Source organism: Callionymus lyra, chromosome 13 (assembly GCF_982586985.1).
Source record: "Callionymus lyra chromosome 13, fCalLyr1.hap1.1, whole genome shotgun sequence".
NCBI lineage: Eukaryota > Metazoa > Chordata > Actinopteri > Syngnathiformes > Callionymidae > Callionymus > Callionymus lyra.
The window spans coordinates 25027402-25051931 of record NC_141830.1 but is presented as its reverse complement, the minus strand read 5'-3'; the positions used below and the strand labels follow the sequence as shown (position 1 = coordinate 25051931).

Here is a 24530-nt window from a genome sequence, read left to right as displayed (position 1 = left end):
AAAATCACATCAAACCCACCGCGTTTCTCGGACCCGTGGACCTTTGCGTCATGCATCTGGAAGTCGCACTTAGCTCAAAGAATTGGGGAGAAAAAGCAGAACGGGTTGAAGGGGTGGACGCCGGGAAACATTTCGGCTCCAATTTAGCAGAAAATATGCTGGACCTGCCTCTGACTTTTTCCCAGATGGAAATAGTCAAGTTTTTAAGATGGACATATTTTGTACACAGGCTTACTTTAACAGATCGGTTCTGTAAGCACATGTTTAGCATTGGAGAGAGTCTCGATGATTGTAATGATTTAAAAGATCGACACAGGCTGTCAGTAATGTCCGCTCAGCCAAAGTCTTCCTGAGACACAGCTCAGCAAATTTAGCAGATATGAACTTTAAAGTGCAACTCAAGTGTGTATGTGCATGTGTGTTAGAGTGTGTATGTGCGTTTGTTTTAAAGTATGTACGTAGTGTGTTGTGATGTTGGACTCAAAGTGTGTGTGTGTTGTTGTGATGTGTGACTCTATTGTATCATCAGTGTGTGTGTGTGTTGTTGTGATGTGTGACTCTATTGTATCATCAGTGTGTGTTTGTACAAAACTCTATTTCCATTGAAATATTGACATTAGAAAATTATCTTAAGCTCCGCCCACTGAAAACACTTGGAGATGAAACCTTGTTGACTCGAACCACACCCATTCTGCTGTGATTGGTCAATCATGGAGGTTTGTCACTGCGCGTCATCCATCATGGAAGTCTCCACCTCCAAGGGACTTGTTGAAAACATGGTCATGATGAGGAACTTACTGCATCTTAGAGAGGAAGACCTCAACATTTACTACATGTGACAGGAGAGTTTTCAGAGTCGTTGACCCTTAAACCCTTGTGATATCTCAAGGTCAAGGTGACCCGAAGGCCCCAAAACAAATGGTTTTGTGGTATCCTTTGTGTTTTCTCTGGGTCAAGGTGAACCATAACTCTTGCTTCCAGAACTAGGTAAGCAGTGGTGGAGGTCTTTCTCTCCAAGATGCATATGAAATCTGGGCAAACGAGAGGTTCTCAACTTTATAAAGTAGGAGTTTCGTGTTAGTTTGTTGATGGATTAAAAGGTTTAAGGACAAACCTGAGTTAAAACCGAAAATACTAAAATTACTGAAATACTTTAATCAAATTGGGGTCTCATATTTTGTCCAATGGCACATTTTAAACATTGATAGTAGTTTTAAAGAGTAAACTAGAAAAGTAATTGTAGAAAACTTCTGTGATGAAAGAATGCCACATTTTGTATTCATTAATTTATTTTGATTAATGAAAAATGGAATTGTGCTGATCAGGAATCAAACCTGAATCTCGAGCAATCATATTTTTTTTAAAAACAATTTAAAAAAAAGATTGTAGAACAAAGTACACATTTTCTATTCTTAACAGGGTTGCAGGAGGCTGAGCAATCTGTAGTTTTATAAATAGGATTTGAACTCTGTTACTGAAAGAAAACTAATCAGATGTGTAGAAAACACCAGTAAGAAAGTGCTAATATGTAACAACAAGTGTTGTGACTCTAAAACAGTCACTGATTTAATACAACCAGCTCTTAAAATAGAGTAAATCATGATTTGATACACAAACTTTTCCATGTTATTAACTTGGCAATACATAATGTCAACACTAGCATCGATTTCCATCTGATAGCGACGATTTATTTGAAGATCTTTTATGTCCCAAGAGAGAAAAAATCCCTGCCTGGTAAGTACTTTCCACAGACAAACAAAATGAAAACAAGATTAGCACAAATGCATTGCAAATGTTGTTAATGTTTTCATTCCATTTCCTGATTTGATCAAGATTTCTAACATTACTGTATTTGATCTGTTAGAAGGAAAATAGCAGACAATGGCTTCAAGGACGACTTTTCCACATCTTGGTTCACCTTTGGAGTGTCGTTATATTTTACATTGTCGACTCAGAAAATGAGTCGACAATGTAATAGCAGCTGTGGATATTATTCGGGGGTCCATCCCATCTACGAGACTGGGGGGGACACCCCTGAGTTCGACATGGTACACGGAGACACACAATCATTCACACACTACGGACAATAAGGAATTCCCAATAAACCTGTGTATGGTTTTGGGTTGCGGGAGAAAACCGGAGTAAACTTATGGAAACTTTACTTTTGTAAATTTATACAGAGTTTGAAGCCGAAGCTGCAGCTACATCTTAATTGTCATTGAAACACATTGCGAGTAACAGTGCGCAAGATTTAACTAACCTTAAACTATAGACTTTATAAACAGTTCTTAATGTTAAGGCTTCAATCCAAGAGGGACGTTACAGACGAGCAGTATTTGGATGTTTTTAAGGGTCTTTTTGGACGAAGATGAAAACGAAGACAACTGAGCTCCAGTCGCTACATTAAAATGAACAAACATTTTTGTCTGTAACTCTAAAAAGAAGAGATTACTCTGAAAATAATCCAACAGTAGTCGACATGAGAGTAACAAATGAGTGAAATTTGAACTTTGAAAGTTCATTGAAAGAAAGTTTTAAAAAAAGACAGGAAACAAACAAAAAATGTTGAAATAACAAGATACAACTTCTATCCGTCTGTTGCCTACGTTACCACGTGGATATAAACCACCATGTCATGTTTCAGCATCGGCAGAACATTCAAGATGTGAACTTTTTAAAGAGACATTGAAAGTCAATCTGGAAACCATTCCTGCACCTCTGCCTCATCGCTCCGCCACACTCTCCTCTAAAGACCGTCTTTCGCCTTGACATCCTCGATATGATCCTAATAAAGAATTACTGCGTAAAGCTGGAGTCCTCGACTTCAGTTTCAACCTCTTAAAGATCCCGTTTTTTTTTAACGACCACACTAATCTCCCGCTATCGTTGTCCTGCACTTCAGCTCTGAATCATAACAGGCGTGTGAGAAGATGGAGAAGGAAAAGAGCTCAGGGAGAAGACCTTGATGTGGTGAACTAGAAACAGCATCGCCTCCTCACTGGAGATCGTGGTCCCGTAAAAACCATTTACAGATCTATTGGGCCTTGAAAAACATGGGAATCTGCTCTCGGTCCCTGTCAACTGAACCCGAAGACAATGAACGTCTCAAATCAGGTTAAAAGTCTGTTCAAGTGGAAAATCTATTATTCTAACACGTCCACAACAGCTGGATTTAAGTTTCCGTTCTAGTCTTGTTTCTGGATTTGATGTATTTACGACTCAGCTGTTAAAGTGGCTGTACCTTAAATTGAACTTTATAAACATAATGTGTGGAACATCCCGAGGATTTAGCTCGTAAATGGGACAGAAAAACACTGGGGTTTCTATTATAGACTCGCTCCGTACACACACATTTTCTTTGTTCGTCAACAGCCTGGGAATCCCTGCTGCTTGCTCATCACGCAGTGTCTGCTTTTGATTTCTATAATTCGGTTAAAACAGCATGTGCAGGTGGAGAACGGCTTTCGAAGAGTCCGGCATTGAAGCGCGGCGGGAGATTTAGAACGGCTGATGGCGTCAGAACAAGGCATGTGGTTCTTCCATGGACCTGCTCGGTCAAAGAAAAGTGTAGGTATTTAATATTTCTGCTATTTTTGCACTGAAGTTTTTTTTTTTAAGGAATCAAAACTGGGGGCCAAATGTCCACTTCACTCTGGGCCCAGATGTTTCTGAGTGGAGAAATAAAAAAAATCCCTAAGAGTAAAAACGTTTTTTTAGATACATTCTGGCAAGAATGTATTATATTATATTCCTGTAACAATGTCTTTTTTAATCATGTTTTTTCTGGTTCAGTTTATTACGGGCTTGGCTTTAAAGAAAAGTTTATATTAAAGGAATTTTACACTTAAATTCAAGATCAAATCAAGGATGCTCGTCAGTTTTTGTCTTATTTTAATGAAAATGGTTTTATGATGCGTTCAATTTACCTGAAGAGTCAAGGGCTTTTATTTGATATAGATATTAAGACACAAATTAATCTTCAATTACTTACATATAAACATTTTCTTTTACAGTTTTAAAACAAATAGAATAACAAATAAAATAGGGAATTAAACAAGTGTGTTTTCCTCAATTTATTGGTAGATTTTTTTTTACAATAAAAAGCCATTCAGACTCGTTTTTTTATTTCAATATCTTCAAATACATATTTTAGACCCGTCAGATGAACGTTGATCAAATTAAATCTATTGAGAAAGTTGTTGCAGTGAGACAAGATGGGAATGCAAGGTTTAAAAACAACCAACTGAGATGAATTCAAAATTTGGGCGTAAGAAACTCTTTCAAAAACACAATATTATCTTCTTTCTTCAAGTAACGATGGAAGAACCAAATAGAAAGCACAAAAAAAAGATGGATTATTTTAGCAATCTTAAAAGTTCAACAGGATTTATCAAACCTTTTATTACAGCCAGGAGCGAGTTCGGTGTGACGTCAAGAGACGGGCACAAACAAAATGTTTCCACAATGAAAAGGAAATTCCTTTTTTCGAAGAATGTTTTAATAAAAAAATGCTCCTTCCTCTCTTAATCTCGACAACATACCAACACGCTTTGCACAACATAATCAGTCCTAACTGTGTCGTCACCTCGACATGATTGTTTTACTGCGACCGTAATAGAGCTGCCTCGCTCATGAAAGAAAAGGTTAGCAACGACCCTGAGAATCGCAGGTCAAGGTGAGGAACTGCTTTAAATATTTCCCGATGTATTCGCCTTTAACGCCCCTCAAGCTGTGCGAGAAATGTGTTTCCTCTTGGATAGAAAAAAAAGCAACAGTGGGCGGGTCGGCCTCAGATTAGCCCACATGTTGGTAATTTATCACACATAAAACTCACACCTAATTTTCACACCTGTAGCTCAACGTGCTGCGCATCGAGTAATTCACTCACACAGCAACACACCCGCGGACACACACTCTCACGCACAAGAGCTCGACGCCCCCCCCGCTGCTCGAGACAAGAGCACGGACCATCGCGGGGAAAGATCAATAAGCTCGCAACATATTTGGGATACTTGACCAAGCCAGCATGGCAACACCAGCCTCCATACCCCCCCACCTTAAACCCTGTTCACTGCTCATATCCCATTTGTCATCGCGCTGTCCAAGCTCCTTTACTTCCAGTGCACACATCTGAGGAACAGAGAGGGAGTTGCATGTGGATCCTTCATGTTTCCCAGAGACATCAGATCGGAGACACTTGTGTCATGTTGACTTGCTTTTCAAAAACTCTGCAGGGATTCCCAAAAAAAAAACACAATTGAAATGCTGATTGTTTAGTTTCAAGTGGTAAACAAGAACCGATGGCTTTGAGGAGATGATGGATTCAAACATCGTCCGATGACTCGCCGTGAATGTAAGTCAAACACGAAGTTACAATTCGACTACGATCACGGATAGGACCGAATTCATGTAAGTAAGTAAGTAAGTAATATTTGTAGAGCGTTTTCCAGACCAGGGTCACAAGGCGCTTAAACAATCAAAACAATACCTTATAAAAATATATACTTAAAAGATCAAGATAACACCGAGAACAACACAGGAGTCTCAGAAAATCAAGAAAAAGCCTGCACGAATAAAAATGTTTTAAGATGTTTCTTCTGAAGGAGTCAGTAGCTCTAAAAGTAAGAACGAGAATTTTAAAGTTGATCCTGAAAGAAACTGGCAGCCAGTGAAGAGTTTTAAGGATTGGAGAAATGTGAGTTCTTCTACTAGAGCGGCTAAGAATTCTGGCTGCAGAGTTTTGTATGAACTGCAGGCGAGACATGAAAATAAACTGTTACAATAGTCCAGATGAGAAGACACAAACACATGGATAATAAGCTCCAGATAGTTTTGTGACAACATTTTCCTAATGTGGATGATTTTTACCGATTTTATATATATATATATGTTTAAAATCATCTATATCAGTGGTCGCCAACAGGAAAGCTTTAGTGTCGGCATTATATTCACAGACTTTATGATAAAAACAATAAAAAGTTTGTTTCACTTATTTTTAATAATTGACTGAAAAGAGCGTCTTGACGTGACAAGAGTCACAGACATAAATACCATCTTTTTAAAAAAAAACATAAAACGCTCAGACAGTAAGTATCTAAAGAAAAAGCGAATCAAAGTTGTCTGTTTTCAAACAAAGCCTCGCCTTCTCCTGCTAATATTGCAAACAGTAGCTCTCGCCATTCAATTATGAAATCATTCTTACATTTAGTTTTAACAAGGCAAACAAGTGCTTGATGTTATAATTTCTAAACAACGACTGTAAGCAAACACATGGTAACTGGAGCCAACGTCCACTACAAAGTCCCAGTTCATTAACCCTTTAGCAAGATCCAACCTCATGGCCCTCCGTGCCCTCTGAGGAACATAGAGAGATCTGAGGTGATCGCCAGGGTCAAAAGTGGAGCACACCACAAGGGACCCGAGTCAAAGACCTGGTCTCACTTTAGCACATGTCGCTCTCCACAGAACCCCCCCAACATCAAAGACGTTTTACATTTAAAATAAATAAATTGATCAGAGAAAAAAGTTGGCACTTCCTGTAAGTGTATTATAATTAAATAGTGTGATGGATCATGTAGTGGTCACACGTGTTAGTAGCAGTGGAAAACTTATCTATCTGTCTATCTATCAATAGATCAGTCAGTTGAGCTTTGATCTTGATGTGACATTTGTTAATTTATTCAGTGGCAGGAGAATAACTCTAGAATAAACAGGCTGATTCCATTTTTCTTGGCACAAAAATGCATTTATTTAAAATGCTTAAAAGGGTTCAAATATATTTATTAAGAGAGCCAACCAAGATTCTCAAGGAGGAGAAAATACAAATTGATCCATTTATTCGGTTTGATTAAGTTAGTTTTCCTGGATTTAAGAATTCCAAACTTAGTCTATCTTGAGTTTTGCTCCACTTTCAATCAAAACAGTAAGAGTTGACCCTAACTTCAAACTTCACTCATTTTCTACCCATGTCGACCAAGGGTTGGGATTACAACAGAGTAATCTGTTCTTTTTTGGAGTTACAAATATGTATCTTCATATGACGGTTCCGAGTTTTCTTCGTCCAAAAAGACACTTAAAATCATCTAAATACTACCATACTCCTCATCATTAACGTCCCTTTCGTAATAAGAACACGATTTTCTTCTGAAAAAGAAATTGTGTAAATGTGTGTGTATCAGACGAGCAGTACTGATGTTTAAACCTATTAGTCTGAAAATTCTCCTTAGTCGACGTGAAGGTGAACTTCAGGCAAACTCTCCACTTAAGTGAAATGTTCATCTTGGCTGAAGTATAGTTAGCGTGAGTCCAGGCTGCACAATATTTCACCTGGTGTTTGACGAAGCTGTCGCTGAACGTCCAGCTTTTGCCAAGACATCCTGAAACACCTTGAGTTGGCTCTCGGCTGCTGCGTCTCATCCCTCAGGACTTTTTTTTTTTTCCCTCCCTTTTTTCATTTAGCTTAAGATGAAGGTTTTCATAAACTATAAAGCTTGTGCGTACAAAAGCTCCGAATGGATCACGTAAAATAAAAAGTACCACTTGTGCTTCTGGGTAAAGGAAATCGAAGGTATGAAGGTCGGCTCAAAGGACAGCGTTGCAATAACATCTGGGCATCAAGATATTGGCTGGTTCCTCAAACAACAAGTGTCTCAACTGTCCTCATGCATATGCATCGACCTCTTTGATAGTAACCAGCCCCACGTTGTCCATTACACTTGACCACTGTCCATTACTGCAGCGAGGCCGTACCATCTCTGAATCCATTAGCTGGTGAACACGTAAACTGCCAGTGACCCTTGCCTACAGATACTTATTCATTACGAGCCATTCTAGTGACAACTGTTTACACAGCCGAGCCGCTGCTCCCGAGACCTGGCCCTCGTCCAAATCAAATAATATCCAGTAAAGAAGGAGAAGCCGAGACGCGATGCAAGTGCAACACGACATGGGGGAGAGCAGAGGAATCTGAGTAATGTTAATGGACTATTCATTCAATTGCTGCCTTTAGACACTCGACGGATCGTGTTTTGCCCTCTTTCGGTAGCACCTGATACAATGAGATGAAGAAGAGGCATTTCTATTAAGTTAAGTGCAGGTTTTTTAAGCAATAAATCACGTTAAGGAAACGCTGTGTCAGGTACAATCAAACAATTTGATCTAAGAACTACAGATTTCAACAGCACCGATACATATTTGTAACAATAAAAGATCCAAACTGGAAATCCAAAGATACGTTTTTTCAGTTAATGAACAGATTGGAGATTTGTTGATTCTCGTTTATCCAGGTCATGGTTATTCCAAAGGTTCCAAAAGCCAGACATGTGTACTTTGATGGGATCCAAGAGGCTTCTTCAGTTCCCGATAGTCTTCTCAAACACTCAGCAGTCCAGTTGCCTTACTATTAAAAACCCAGTCCATATTATCACAAGTCAACCAACTTCAGGCTCTTATTAAGTTTCTCTATAAGACAAAACATACATTAATTATTAATTATTGTTTAGAGTACATAGTGAATCTTCCCTGCAACTTCAAAAAGAAAGATATAAATATATTAAATGTTTAATGAAGGTCTAAGGAGCTTAACCTGTTCTTTATTACAATGCTCTTGACACATTACAATCTACATTAAAATTATTATATTACATTGAGGTAGAGACTTTTCTGGCAGGACATTGTGATGCTCTGAGCTCCCTATCTTGCATTACACGATTGATCCTCTTACACTCTTCTTGCTTTGATCTGATATCAGACGCGTCTCATTCGATGACTCTGCCACCGCTTCGTGGACTCCCTTCCCATCACTTTACTCCAGTCATTCTATTCTGACCACATAAATCTGCATGGGATGACCTTCTAAGACCTCTTTACATCTGACATGCACGCAACCCTTCCTTCCTCTGCTCCTCCACCGCTGCCACCACCACCACCACCGCCGCTCTTTGAGAGACAATGAGCTCAGCATCGAGGGCCCAGTAATGACTCCCAGCCATGTTTTTGATTAAAAACACACCGGGTGCTTCTGCGCTCCACGGGTAACCATGAGGCCTTTCTCAGTACCACAGGACCTGGGCACTTGGGGTTTTGAAGTAAACCTTGAGTCAGCTCCATGCCCTGGAAAGAATCAAGTCAAAAACCTTCTACACATGGAACTCCTGCCTCGACTGGTTGAGATGTAGCTCCACAGGCAACATTTCGTTCAGCGTACGGGTGCTCAATTACAAATCCAACCGCAGCCAGAACCAGAACCAAGCCCTAACAGAGGCAGGAGTACAGTTCCTGAACCGGGAGCATCTAAGGTTAGGAGGGTGTGCGACCACCCCCCACCACCTCCATACTATTGCAGAAACTGTGCTGCAATTTTCCCACGTACATTGAAATGTAATTAGAGTGAGAACAGTCGTGTATTCAGGACATGGGCGCTCGCTCTCATTACATCAGAGCGTGGTTAGGAAACAGCAGGGGTGACACCACCTTTACCTTGCCGTGGTCGTACGTGGACCGCCAAATTACAAGCGAGCGCCGCTAAGAGACGCTTAATTGCATCTGACCAGCTCACTTCCTCCTCTTAGCAAAGGCATCACAGGCGGAGATTTATTTTTGATGTGGTGTGTAAGCATAATTAGAGGTCCCATAAAAGCAGGGAGATTTTTTTGGGGGGGGTTGGGGGGCGTCCATCTGTCGAGTGTTAACGGGTGGGTGCGATAAGAGCTCTCTGGCTCCCTGTTGTTATAAAAACAGCAGCTAAACACATACTGATGCTCACAGCCCTCTGCAACAACACAAAGTGGGGGTGAGTGCGTTAGTGGGTCTGTGTGTGTGTGTGTGTGTGCGACGACTTAAAGAGACCTTCTTAAGTTCCGTGAAGATCGATGAAAAGTTGAGGCTTCATTACACGATGATGCAGCAACTTTTCCAAATCGTCGATCCTGGAAGTTATCCTCACTTTCAAGACGGAATCATTGAAAGAAGTAGCAACAGTTTGTAACATCCAGTTACTCACAAACTAATTCAACGATTCCCATTTTAACAACCATCAAGGAGAAAGACAATGTAGCTCTATTGTACTCGTGGAGTTTAACAGCTCTACAGACTTTTCTTTTTTTTAGAGGTGTGCATTAGTAATACGAGAGTTAAATAGTGTGGAAGTGTATGTGTCCAAGTCCGAGGGGCTCCATCTCCCTTTTCTGGGCAGCCCTCCTACCACTGAAGCCATTTGTGAAGAAGAAAAAAAATACTTTTTTTTTTTAGTTTTAACTGTGGCACTTTGCAATGATTGCCACATTAGAAATTTTACAGCACCATAAAGTCGAGAGATTGGAAGCAAATCAGCTGTTTATATTCAGTAACTTTATAAGGAAATACATTATAGTGTGATTAGTGTGAGGAAAGAGGAACAAACCAGAGGTGATGCACACAAACAACATCTCTGGGAAGAACTCCTGTATTGGAATTTTCCAACATGGGCGGCATTAGGATCACGCTTTACACAGTTTCACTTCCAATTTTGCTTAAGATTAAGTGAAAAGAAAAACATCTGTTAGATATTAAGCCATGCCAGCCGACTGGAACTGGATGACGAAAAAGAAAAGCACACCATGAATGATTATTATTGTTTTCTGTGGCGTGATAGGGGCCGAGTAAACCAGCCAAACATCCTGCAAAACAAGAGTTCTCTTCGTCAAACCCAAAACCCCCCCTCGGTAGAAAAACTTCTTACCATTCAAGTGACATTGACTGAAGGAAGACATCTATTAAAATATATGATACACTGATTGCATCTATTTTTATTTTATTTCATTAGAAGAGAATGAAGAGACGACCTACGAGAATCCACCCAATGCTTTTTCTCACCACATCAGACATATTATGGGTTTTTGCGTAGGCGTCAAGAACGATAACGTTGAATAAAATAAATGGAAAAAACAACAACAAAACCACATTTATACCCATGTAATACTCATAAACATTTGGTATCGCCACCCTTCAACTGGCTTGATTTGGAAACAATTGTTTGGGAGAAAGTTTTGGTAGTGATTTGAAGTCTTGCTGTGTCGTTTGCTTAACAACCAGCTAAATTAAGTCGTTGTGTGCGCTCTAACTGTTCATAAAGTTAACAAAGCTTTTATGAGCACCATAGCTTAGTGTGGCAACATCTTGAGATCATTTGTTAAGTGTTGCTTAATCTTGCCTTTCATGGCGCTTTGGCTTAGTTTGGCTAAATCACTCCAGTCTTGGAAGTTTTAACCAGGTTTACTCGGCTAGCTTAGCTTGATTGCAAGTATTCTTGTGCAAAGGGGTTCCTGAGGACCCCCAAAACACCATTAGCCTATGGCTGGGGACCCAAAACTTTTGAGTGTATTTCCTTCCTTTGATTTTCTTTCCATACTTATTATTTGTTAAGTAAGTAAGTAAGCAAGTAATGGTTATTTCTAGAGCGCCTGTCTTGATCTTTTAACATATTTTTCAACTGTGTATTATTTGTGATTGTTAAAGCCCCAGCAACTCTGCAGCGAGAATTATGACCTGCTCAAGTAGAAGAACTCATATTTCTCCCAAGCATTTTCACTTGATGTATTTACTTATATTTTGGAATGTTCGATGACCATTCTAGCAGAAAAAAATCTTCCACAGAATAACTGTATATCTGCTCCTTTGGTCCACTCGTTAGCTACAAGCTACTTGGTAACGGGACAAACAGCCAGGTTGAGAAAGGATGTGACATCATCACAGATGCCTTGGTACGATCGAAACACTGATTTCGAGAATCAAAAGATGGAGGATGTTTTCTTGTTGTTTTTACCGGGCTAATCGTTAATTGGGTAATGGCGTCGGTGTTAAACGTCAACGTGTCCGTCTCGTATAAAATGACTTTTGTTTTCATATTTAAATTTATGTCAAAACCTTTTAAATAAAAGTTATAGTCTGCCCAAAAATACATTTTCACTCATTTTCTACTCACCCTCATGTCGACTAAGGGTTAGGATTATTTTCAGTAATCTGTTCTGAGTAATAGACAAAAATGTACGTTCATATTGAAATCGCGGCAAAAATATTTGTCTTTCTCATCCAAAAAAGACCATTTAAAAACCCAAATACCTCCATATTGCTAGTCTGTAACGTCCCCCTTGTGATCACACACCAACAAGAGCTTGAACGATATTTAGTGTTTCCTGTCTGTGTAGCATGTTAGCCTTTTAGCTTCTGCTACAAACAATCTTAAATACAGACTTGTTTAATTTTATCGAGGCTTCAACACAAGAGTTACAGACGAGCAGTATGGAGGTATTTGGATGTTTTTAAGTGTCTTTTTGGACGAAGATGAAGACGAAGACAACTGAGCTCCAGTTGCTACATTAAAATGAACAAACATTTTTGTCTATAACTCTAAAAGAACAGATTACTCTGAAAAGAATTCAACAATAGTCGACATGAGGGTGAGAAGAAAATGATTTTTTGGGTGAACTATGACTTTTACAAAACCACCGGAAGATCACAGTAAAGAATCTAGGAGCTAAAGGTCAAGAGTTGTCACACATGTCATAAATCTCTTCCCATGTCTAGTTTCCTCAGGTTGAAAATCAAAGCCAGCCAGATGCTTTGTTTTTCGGTCACTTTGCAGGATTGTTTTCGTCATGTAGCGAGACGTAAGTGCACTGAGGAGTCTTTCAGCAACTTCATCTGATACTGCTGTGACTTTGCATAGGAGCTGCACTACAGGCCCGGATGGACATGCATGGGTTAGTGGGTCAAACAAGGAGCTAGTCTTTATGACAGACTTGGAAGGCCGGGTCAGACTAATGTGATTTTTCAATAAGTCATTCATTGTCCCGAGAGGCCTCGGTGAGCTCCGAGACCGTCCATGGTCATCGAGTTAGGAGGTGCTGGTCGCGGAGAATAGTTTGTTTGTCCGTCGCAGGAAAAGTGTGGAAGATTGTCCTGGACTTGTCTTCATAAGCACCTGCAGCAGGTTTGCGTGTCGCATATGGACGTGTATCAGTGACATCGGAAAATTCGTTACACAACAATAAAAATGTCAACTTCTCAATACAGAAATTATTGAAATCAAATATTGAAAAAAAAATATTATATGCTTATATAAAAAAAAAAAGTGAATATTATAATTGAAATATTTTCAATTAAATAAACGTCAACATCGTTAAATTCAACCCATTACTATTATGACTGCGCTGATACACTCCCACACTCAGTTATTTTGCCGGACTGTCTAACATCGGGAGGGAAAAGATAGAGCTCTGTTCTTTTGACGCCGAAGCTCGGGCTCAGGTCAAGGCTTGGCTCGCTGTAATCCCTCTCAGGTGATGCCGTTCACATTCAGCCGCTTCCAGCTGATCTGCTTAAAAATGCTTCTCTCATCCCCTAAAAAGCCTTTTTCCCACTCACCGGAGAAAGGGAATGAGGCGACAGCTTTGGTGCACATTCTGATAACTTTTCACAACCTCAACAGCCGTTAATCACTTGGAAAACCATCGATCCCGTAGAGCGACTGCGAGAAGAAGAGATCACCTGGATTAGAGCGGCATCATGTGAGAACGCCTTGTTAACAGAAATGCCATCTGCAGGGATTTTTTTTTTTTTTCCTCCCCCAAAAAAAAAATGTTTCCTAAGGCGGGAGCTGCAAAGCTGATTCACAAAGCTGCTCTTTGGATGGTTTCCTCTCTCGCCTGTCAGGCACTTAATCAACATATTAAATTGCGCTCAAGTGCTCGGTTCCAACGTTAACACTTACTTCCACAAACCTGTGAGTAAGCTTTCACCACACTTTTGATTTCCAAGGACAGGAAAAACAAGTCACTCAATCTGAGCAACGGGTCCGTTTGCATTAAAGGCCGAGAAGGATTCAGGCCACGGTTGAAGGTCAACAAACGAGGCTAGAACACACGGTCGCGTCGACGCTCGAATGTGAACGATAGCGGAAACCGTGTGACCACATTCATTTACACTTCGCAAACAAGCGCACATCCCCTTGTTGATATCCGATCACGGTGTGGTCACGCTGCAGCTCAGACGTCTAGACCCGACACTTCACCATCAGCGTGAAGATTAGAGGTTGTATTCCGGCGCGTAGGAGGATTCCTGGAGTCTTTGGTTTGTTTTCGATGGACCGACTCGCGGATAAACCATCCCGCGTCTGAATCGCTTGTTTGACTGGAATGTAATTTACAACCATTTAATTGACTTGTTTGACATCGTCGAGTCTACTTCTGTAGACCAATTAGTCATCGCTACCCAGGGTTAGACGGTCACTGATGTGTTTTGTTAGTTTGTACCAGTTTTCCATTACAATTCTCAGCAACATCTATAGAAATATAAGACAAAACACTCAGCAAGGTTCCTCTCCTGGCAACCTCAGTTAGCAAAGAAGATCTTGAAAGAGATCTTTTTCTCAATTTCCCTAGACAAGCAGTTCACAAACTTCACCAGGCCAAGGCCCTTCAAACACCTTTCTTTTGTTGGTAACCACCGCAGAACATGCTTCAAAATACACAAAGAAACATCAACTTTTAGAGTTTATAGGATAACTTTTATACATATTCTTTTAATGTTTATTATTTGTTCATTATTTCGGAAAATCTTCCATTTTCCTGTTTGGCTGTTAAACCATCCTTGATGTTTGCTCTCTGGTAGTTTCAAGTTTTTGTATGTTTCCTGTCATACAACCGTCCATTTCCTGCTAATGTGCTAGCTACAAGCTATTTGGTAAACACACAGAATAACACTAAATATGACATCTTCACAGGTGGTGTGTTAAGGTACAATGGGAAACTTGAGAATCCGAAGATCAAGGTAGTTTGCCTGTGTTATGTTCAGGGCGGAAAATATAAATACTTGAAATTCTATCATGTTTTATTCTTCCCTCGGTGGCTCCACTTTGAAAACCACTGATCCAGACAAACGCCATGACTTGTCAAGAGAATCATACACATGTTGTTGTTTTTTTCAAATTAAATCACATGAGTTTACTCAAACTATTCAGGGAGCGCAGACCTCTGCCATGCAGCTTGTTGCCACATTTATTTTACGTGTATTACAAAGAACTTTTTTTCAAAAGAAATTGTCAAATTCAAATGAGCTTGGCATTGGCAGTAGCTTCCCAGAACTGGTTTGAACAACAAGTTAAACAATTATGAAGTACATTAATGGCCCTGGTACAACATGACTGGTTTCAGTAACATTTTTGTTGTTATTATTTTATTGAAAAACACAAGACAACCTAGGATGTAACTGGTAGTATAGAGGTTTGTCTTTGATAAAAGTTTGTGCATTGTCTTAATAAATTAAAGTATCAAAGGTTTGCAGTTAAAATTCTTAATTTTTTTCAGAACTTCGTAGTGTATTAATTCTGGTTGTTGTGTTATGACTTCGTACCACTTTAATGAGGTTCATACTGTTCATAGTCTGTTCAAATGTTTAAGTATGACTCTGGTAAGGATCTGAAGTATTACTCTGTGTGGCTCCGCAGTATTACTCTGTGAGGTTCCGCAGTATTACTCTATGAGGCTCCACAGTATTACTCTGTGAGGTTCCGCAGTATTACTCTATGAGGCTCCACAGTATTACTCCGCAAGGCACAGCAGTATTAATCTGTGAGGCTCCAAAGCATTACTCCGCAAGGCCCCCTAGTATGTCTCTGTGTGGCTCTGCAGTCTTATTCACGAGGCTCCAAAGTATTACTCTGTGAGGCTTCATAGTATTACTAACGAGTCTCCGCAGTATTACTCCACGAGGCATTGCAGTACTACTCACGAGGCTCGGCAGTATTCTTCTGCAAGGCACCTTAGTATTACTAACAAGGCTCCACAGTTATACTCGGCAAGGCTCTGTAGTATTACTCTGTGAGGCTTCATAGTATTACCCACAAGGCTCTGCAGTATTACTCTGTGAGGCTCTGTATTCTTACTTCAGAAAATTCCATAGTATTAATCCATACTCCCGTAGTACAACTACATAGTCGGGAGCCTCGTGGACCTACAATGAGCTTATTGTGCCATAAAATCCGAACAAAAAGGTATCTCTAGTATTTATTCGCCAATTCAAACTGACTTGTATTTATTCTTGAAAGAAAAAAATCCAATACACTGATCACTTTTACAACAGCTCGGATCTGATCCACCATCTGTGGCTGGAGCAGTCGTACCGAACAGTTGTTTTCCTCCTGACATCCTGTCAGTCCTGAGCTAATTAACACGCCGTGCTTCGGCCTATGAGCAGATCTGACCTCATCCAGCTCATCTTTCTGCAATTTCATTCTATTTGTTTGGTGACAAATTACGCCGAGCCGCGCAGAAAATGATCTGCAAAACAAGCCTCGTCATGCCTTGAATTTGCAATGTTTGGTTGTAGATGTGGAAGGGGTTAACGGCATCACATGGCAACTCGACACCACTGGCTACTGTTACTTGTTCTCTTGCCGTGGGGGGTTTGGCCGGGCCGATATCTTTCCCTGTAGGCTGTGCCGGGCTGGATTTTTATGTAGTCAGCAGGTGGCATCATTAGCCAGAGAATAAAAAGTGAAAAGTTACGCTCCTGTTTCTTGCCATGATGTTATGACAAGGCTCGTTGGCATCACTTCCTTGTGGCTCTGGCTCTGAGAGTTGAAGGTTGGAGGAGGTGTACGTTTAACATGTTGGGTCATCTGGTTTACATGGATATGTACAATTACCGCAGTCAAAGGGATGGTTAGGTCATGCAGCGTGTGAGCAAACAAGACAAGATCAGCCTGGAAACCACAGAAATCTCCACTTCACCCATTCATTTTAACAGTATTTTCTCTTTGCTTATACAGGTATGCATTCTTAAGTACACAACAATCAATGCAGGAGGAGGGAAAAGGAAGTGTGTGAGTCATCCTGGATGTTGTACTTTTTAAAAGGCTGTTGATTGTGGCCCAAATTTGGGTTTGAACGTGTCTGGGTCTCAACAGTCCTGAATGGTTTGGATAGCTCCCTGTGTGTGCCAGACTGACTGTATATAAAAGCTGTCAGAGAAAAAAAAACCTCGAGGGCTTGAAAAATACCCTGGCATATCTGGACCCGTCGTCCCATGATCTCTAACACATGTGTCTTTCAATATTTGAGGAAGAAAAAAAAAACCTCGGAGCGCCCGGGCACATATTTGTGGGGTATTAGCTCGACAAGTGTAACATATGTTTCTGAAAAGCTGGGGGTAACAATGTGTAGCTTATCTTGCTCAGCCCCCCTGAAGCTGGACTTGAGGTCAAATGTGTGAGTTAACCTCTTGATCTGGAACCCCACCACCACCACCACCCAGGTCCTGGCCCCCCCTGCACCCGCTCCCACCAAATCGCAGATTTAAACGCTTCCAAAAGTAGATGTTTCACATTCTATCTCCCCTGATGCTATCAGTCCGACGAAAGGTTCAAAACACACACACACACACACACTTGTGTGTGTGTGTGTGTGTGTGTGTGTGTGTGTGTGTGTGTGTGTGTGTGTGTGTGTGTGTGTGTGTGTGTGTGTGTGCCAGTATCTCGCGGTGATTGCCTGATTATTTGCAGCTGGGCAGGCTGGAGAGCGAGCGTGCACAGGTTACCTCTGATCAAATCTGGGTTGGTCTAAACACCAGCTCCACAACTTTTGTTGCAACTTTTCCTCTCATTGTCACCCTGAGGATGTTTGTAATGGGGGGAATGTCTCCCCATTCATTCAGGAGTATTTACAAAGAGGCTGATCCCCCTCTTCCTCGAGCTGATCGTCATGCTGGGTTTTCAAGCAACTGTTCAAAGTTGCTCATGAGATTAATTAAAAGAGGCTTATGAGGGGGGGGGGGGGTGGTCTGGAGTTGAGAAGTCAGAGGAAGAGGACCAGGAGGGGGGGTGCCTATCTATTCATAAAATTACTCCCACAGCACCCCAATAATGTCAGGGTCTCCCCAGAACAGTACCCTGGTCAAAGTTGGCCACTTTACGCCCACGTTTTTACGCATCGGGATTTTGACGCCACAACGAAACACGTGTTTTAAAAAAAACAAACAGAAGGAATATCGAAAAATGAAAGAGTTTTAAAAAAAGCGACACATCAAGGATGCTGCGATTTACCTCTTTTGTTTCTCCTCCAGCGGTGCGCCTGACAGTTGCTGTACTCCATACAGTTCAAGATGATCAGGGCAAAGGAGAAGAGTCGAAACTGCATCTGGACGGTGGTCTGTAGTTCGAGCCCGGGTGATGATGTGTTCAGGAGAGAAAAGAGAGGAGAACCAACAAAAAAAAGAAAAAAGAGGCACCGGGAGAAGTGGTGGAGGGAGCGGCGTGTGGCACAGTCAGTCCTCGGGGGTGTCAGGCAGCAGACGGGAGGAGATGTGCTCGCTGATCGGGATCATTTTCCGAACCGTCCGGTGACAGCGGGGAGAAGTTCTACCAGATCCTCTCCTGGACTCGACCCTGATGCTCGGGGGATGTTGAATGAAGTCTTCAACTGGAGTCTCGCAACAAAAAAACCGTGCGTAAAAAGTCGCTCCGCGGGAATCGCTCCAGATGTTATTCCGAGATCCGCGTCTTCCTTCTGGGTCACTCGTGAACACAAGTGCGGGTGAGAGGCTCGGGCAGCATCCCTGTCCGGGGAGAAGAAACTTGTCTGCTCCGGGGGTCCGAGGAGAGCAAGGAGCGGCGCGTGGAGGTGAGTTCGCTCTTCTCGGTGGAAAGAAAAAGCCGCTCAGAGAAAAACCCTCTTACCTGCGCCTTCGAGCTCTGAGGACAAACTGTTGCGTCGTGTGAGGGAGGAGAAGAAGAAGAGGAGCTGCTGAGGCTCTCGACTGGTCCTGATGCTCTCCGCGCCTCCGCTCATATAGTGCTGCTGTCACGTGTGGACGCTCCGACTCCTCAGCCCCGCAGTTCAGTGATGTTGAGGATGACATTTGGTTCGGTCTCACCCCTCTCCACCTCCACCTCCCCACCCACCCACACTCGGGTCACGACACTCCCTGGGTCCTAGTGTGCGCAACAACTTTTCCAATGACCCCCCCAAACCCCCCCCCCCCCAAAAAAAATGGTTAGTTATTTGAAATAAATTCAAATATCACCTGGTAAACATATTAGTCATACATAAATACAGATCAATATGTGTTATTTTATTACTAACCTAATATATTTGGTGTAAGAAAAAAGACTTGAGTTTGTCTTAAAATTCTTGTATTAAGAACAACCAACAAGTTTCACAAACAAGATGCATATTATTGGGATTATCGTTACAATATATTTGCATCATACACGCCCACAAACTACAAAGTACTATTACTACAAACTCCCTACAGTGAGATAAACCCCCATTAGGGAATAAGCGTCAGAAAATTAATGAATGTCTGAAATAAATCTTAAAATAAAAGTTTTAATTTCTAATGTTATAGTTAAACATCACTACTACCAAATAGACATTTCCTAATGTGCCGATATGTTTTAATGCATAGAGTGACATGAAGTCTACTTTCAGACACTGTATCATGATACATGTATCAAACAACTGAAGCCCCATTAACGTAGCGATGGGTTATAATGTTTGATTCTGATCTACCAACTCGATGAAACCTAGCATAGTTTTCAAACTGAGAGTGACATCTAGTGGTCTTTCAAAATTAAGACTCTATCATGATACAGCATCAGTTGATATTGTGTCAAACAACTGATGCTGTATCATGATACATTATCAAACAACTGATGTTGTATCACGATACAGTATCAAACAACTGATGATGTATCATGATACAACATCAAACAACTATGCTGTATTTCAATCTTCATAATACAAATATAGAAAGCTAAATTTCCCCCTTTAGAATAACTGACCTTGGCTCCTGCAAGGTTTTGATAGTGACACGTGAGTCATTTAAAGACACTTTTTTGAAGAATGTTTGCAGTACATTTGAATATCTAAAAAATTATGGGCTGGTAATTATGACTTTAATGCAAAAAAGATCTAAACTTTTCTACATTTTGGGTTCCGTCCTTCACTTCAAACCACAAATGCATTTTCTTAGAAAGCCGTTGGTGAGTTTATAACCATAACCACACCCACTGTGATTGGTCAAGCATGGAGGTTTGTCACCATGAGTCATCAATGGTCTCCACCTCTAAGGGACTCGTTGTATATAAAAAGCTGGGCATGATCACAGCTGGCTGGAGGAGGAGTGAAGCCATTGTTACGTCATAATGGACTCTTGTAACCTCTTGTCCGCCCAGATTTCAGAGCAACTTTATAAAGTAAGCGTCAAACATTGTCATGAAGAGGAACTTACTGCATCTTTGAGAAAAAAACTTCAACATGTATTACATGTGAGTGGGATGCTCGGGAAATCCGGTGCTTGCTTCTTCAGGAAGTATAACACAGCTGCCATATTTCTCAAGTTTATTCCCTCAGCATTAGTTCTTAACCAGGCAAAGACATCGTTACCACCACAATCAACTTTCAAACACTCTGCTTTCCTCCCTTTACCAAAAATGAGTCCAGATTTTGCTGCTTCACTGACATATAATGCATTTATCCACTTCATTTTGTGTTTGGCTGTTGTTTATTCGACTATTTACACGAGTCAATTTACTTCATTTCACCTCATTGATCCGCTCAGAAGCATCCCACATATCCATAGGTCTTTATGGTCGTCTAACTCGGACACGGAAGGATATTCACCAACAAACTATCAACTATTAAATGAACATAAAGGAACTTCATATGGATTTTAAAAAGTGCCGTTTATGGAGCAGCTGATCAATAATGAACAAGTTCAAAAAACACACTCGCGGGCCTCGCCCTCCATCGCTCGTTAAAGACCATCCAGAGAAGTCTTACGATTAAAACTCATTAAAGAAAGAAGCTGAAACTGTCAACCATCGCATCACGCCTTCTTTATTGCACACCCAGGAGTCACCCCCAACCCACCCACACTCACCCTTCCCTCCCTTCCCTCCACCCAGACTTCAAATTAATGGTAATCGTCGGCGAGGCCTGAACCGTTGATCGCAGATAAATCACGGGGCGACCTGTGCAGACTGCGCCGGCAGAGACTCCGACACCGTCGGCCCCTCGTTCCTCCCACGACGGCGGACGAACCACTCGTGTCACTGGAGGTGAACTTTGGGAACTTCTTCCGAGCGTGTTCTTCCACTTCTCGCCACTAGGTGTGGCACTTAATCTGTGATGTTTTCCAAGAAAAATAAGTAGCTCAGGAGAGCAGCAAGGAGATAGAGACAGTAGCGATTCATCGTTGGATGAAGTAATTGAATCGATTCGCTCAGATTCGTTCAGTGGGAGTTTTCTCGCGAGGGGAGTCGGGGGGTTTGGCTTTAACAACTTACCGACAGAAAAAGAAACAGGGCTGTTGCTTTGCCAAAACCTACACTGACCTTTGTCCCGTCTTTGTTTATTTATTTACCCAGAGAGCAGTGAGACATTGTGGTCGGGAGGCCTGGTCGCCGCAGGCCGAGCTGCTGGTTTGGATCGGGCTCTGAAACAACATCCGAGGGTGCGTTGTTAAGGTGAATGTGATAATTTAGGCCTCCAGCACTTTTATTTTCATGATGTGTCATGGAGGGGGGGGAGGGGGTGAGGGGGTGAGGAGGGGGGGGGGGGGGTAAACCAATCACTTTATTCTCTCCCTCCCGTCTGCCTCGGAAGCGTGGGGTGACGTCAGCATTCGGATGGGTCTGGCTCCGAGCCCTCGATGCTCTAAGAGCGATGAGGAGAGCTGCTGTCTTCATCACGGACCCAGAGACCGGACCGTCTTCGGTTCGTGGGCAGACATCATTTACTTAAATAAAGTTCAGCCCTCGGTGCTGGACTCTGAGGTCGCCATCATTACAAAATGTCAAGGAGAGAATGAGACATGTCAAGTTTTTCTTCGCTCCTCGAAACTCTAAATGTCAAGAAAATGTCAATATCCAGGAATATTGAGGAGTTACCGCAGTGGAGCAACACTGCGGAGCAAACCTGGTGATTTAAGAAGAAATAAGCTGTATTTCAATTGTTGAATTAAAGGTTACCATTGTCTGACAAAGCTCGATTTAGTCAAAGAATACAATACAAGAGGCACCTATGAACTCCTCTTTACTGAGAATACAGAGTTTAAAAAAGTTCTAGTTACATGAGGAACAACCTAAATCTTCCATGAGTGTCTCGAAGAAGACGGAGCATTTAAAAAAGTGATAGTTCAACCTACATTAAAACTCACTCATTGTCTACTCTCATGTCGACTAATGTTGATTATTTTCAGAGTAATCTGTTCTTTTTAGAGTTATTTTAATTTTAATGTAGCGACTGTAGTTGTCTTCGTCTTCATCTTCATCCAAAAAGACACTTAAAAGCATCCAAATACCTCCATACTGCTTGTCTGTAACGTCCCTCTTGGGTTGAATCTCCACATGAGAAGAATTGATCCTGCAAAAATTAAAATAAAAAGGTATTGTTCCTCATGTAACCATGAAAAAAACACTAAAATGGAGAAGGTATTTGGATGTTTTTAACCATCTATTTCTGGACAAAAAGGCGTTTTGCGAACCATCAAATGAAGATACATCTCTGCCTGTAACTCAAAAAGAATTACAAAAAATAATCCCAACCCTTATTCGACATGAGGGCGAGTAGAAAATGAGTGTTTAATTTTAGGAGACTATCACCTTAACCTACTCAGGAGGGGCGAGAAAAGAAACTTACCTGAAAACTGAAAAGCAAGATATTATTTATTCTCTGACTCTGGATTGTTTACATATAAAATCCAGGCCCAACATTCATTATGTGTGTGTCCGACAAAAGCTTTAAACACATATTCAATCCTAATTTAACATCCACCAAATACTGGCTACAGGTTCACATCATGACTACATACTGTCAATTAGGGTTTTAGCGATACACGCGTCTCACGATATGATTCATTCAGCTAATCATACAATATATTTGGAGTCACTTGCAAAATATGCGAAACAATTTTAGTGACATATTGTTCCACTCCTCTGGTTGAATTAATAGAACTGATGTCCAAAACAATTTTTAGCTATAAAAGCCGAAGGTGTCGACTGTATCCTCTCGTGCTCAGTCATCGCCAGGACCTCGCAGAGGATGTAATCACTGCTGCTATCTAGTGGCATGAAGTTTAATTGCTACACAAAAATGAATGCCTCGAAAATTTGCTTGTTCATTGTGAATAAAAAATGAATAATTTTGTTTTACACAAATGGACACAGGATGGATGGATGGATAATCCATAAACATCCATAAACACATGTAAAACAATCAAATGAATACACATGTACAATAAATACAACAATGAATACAACACAATGTTTTTTTTTTATATTAGTGTAAACTCAAAAGTGAACTCTTACTCACCGTTACACATGTTGTTAATGCCACGACTTATAGAAGGAATTTCCGCCCACTTGCATGAGTTCATCAACCCTGGTCTATATCGTTACACACTTAATTTCGACATTCAGAAGCTACAACCTTGTGTCGAACCTCAAGATGCAAAAACTAAATCAGGTCACAGAAATACATGTTAAGTCTAAAACCCCACATTTCAAAAGCATAATTTCTGTAGCATTACAATGTTGACATGAGTCGATTTTGAAAATAAATAAATAAATCAGCAGCGGATCATTTAGCGACGCGAAGAAATTCCCTACCCTGAAAGAAAGCCTTGCCAACTCCACCCAAAAGTCCTGTTGTGTTATCAGTTTTATCTTGATCTTTAAAGTATATACTTTATTGAATATTGTTTTGATTGTTTAAGCGCTTTGTGACCCTGGTCTGGAAAAGCGCTATACAAATAAAAATTACTTACTTACTTACTAAACTGACTGAATTAAGTCTATAATGCTGTCATATTCTAATTTACTGTCCCCCTCTTTTCACCACCAATGATTTACAGATCTATATCTGACTAGTATTGAAGTATAGACTTTACCATTTACTTAACCATTACTAACTTACTATTAATGCCTCTGGAGTTCACAGCAGACGACATTTTGATAAAAACAAGAACAAAGAGCATATAAGAGAACAAAGCGCAAATATAAAGAACGAGGATCAAAATATATGAAATATACATTTGATAAAAGCTTGAAGAAACTCTTGGGTTTTGTTTTGTTTTCTTCTGTGTTGTATTGGAGGATGTAGACATTTGTGAGAAACCATCACAACTTCATTTAAAATATAAAGATGATGAGTTTTATAAATCAAATGAACAGCAACATTAAGTTTAATGCAACTTAAACAAACATTGATCAACAGATTTGGCAAAAATAAGGTTATTGGGCTCTTTTTAAGTGACATATACTGCTATTGTTTCTACTGTCTTTTGGTTGAATTCATAGAACTGAAAGCAAGAATAAGCCCAGTTGACTGTATCCTCTCGTCCTCAGTCGTCACCGGGCTCTCTCGCAGGATTTCATTTTTCCTTCAGCTGCGGCAGACATTGTGACTCCTGCCATCTAGCAGCAGGAAGTTTAATTGCAACACAAAAACGAAAGCTGTGAATATTTGTATTTTAATTGTGAAAAAAAAAAAGAC

General features: G+C 40.8%; 1 protein-coding gene across 1 annotated transcript in view; it reads right to left on the bottom strand.

The window, feature by feature from the left end:
* Positions 1-18836, bottom strand: part of rspo2 (R-spondin 2) — a 75923-nt gene extending 57087 nt beyond the window's left edge. Inside the window, exon 1 of the mRNA XM_087806277.1 lies at positions 18077-18836. Within this exon, the coding sequence (XP_087662403.1) occupies positions 18077-18170 (94 nt within the window). The 5' untranslated portion in view covers positions 18171-18836. The remainder of the gene's footprint in view (positions 1-18076) is intronic.
* Between the last annotated feature and the right edge of the window lie 5694 nt (positions 18837-24530).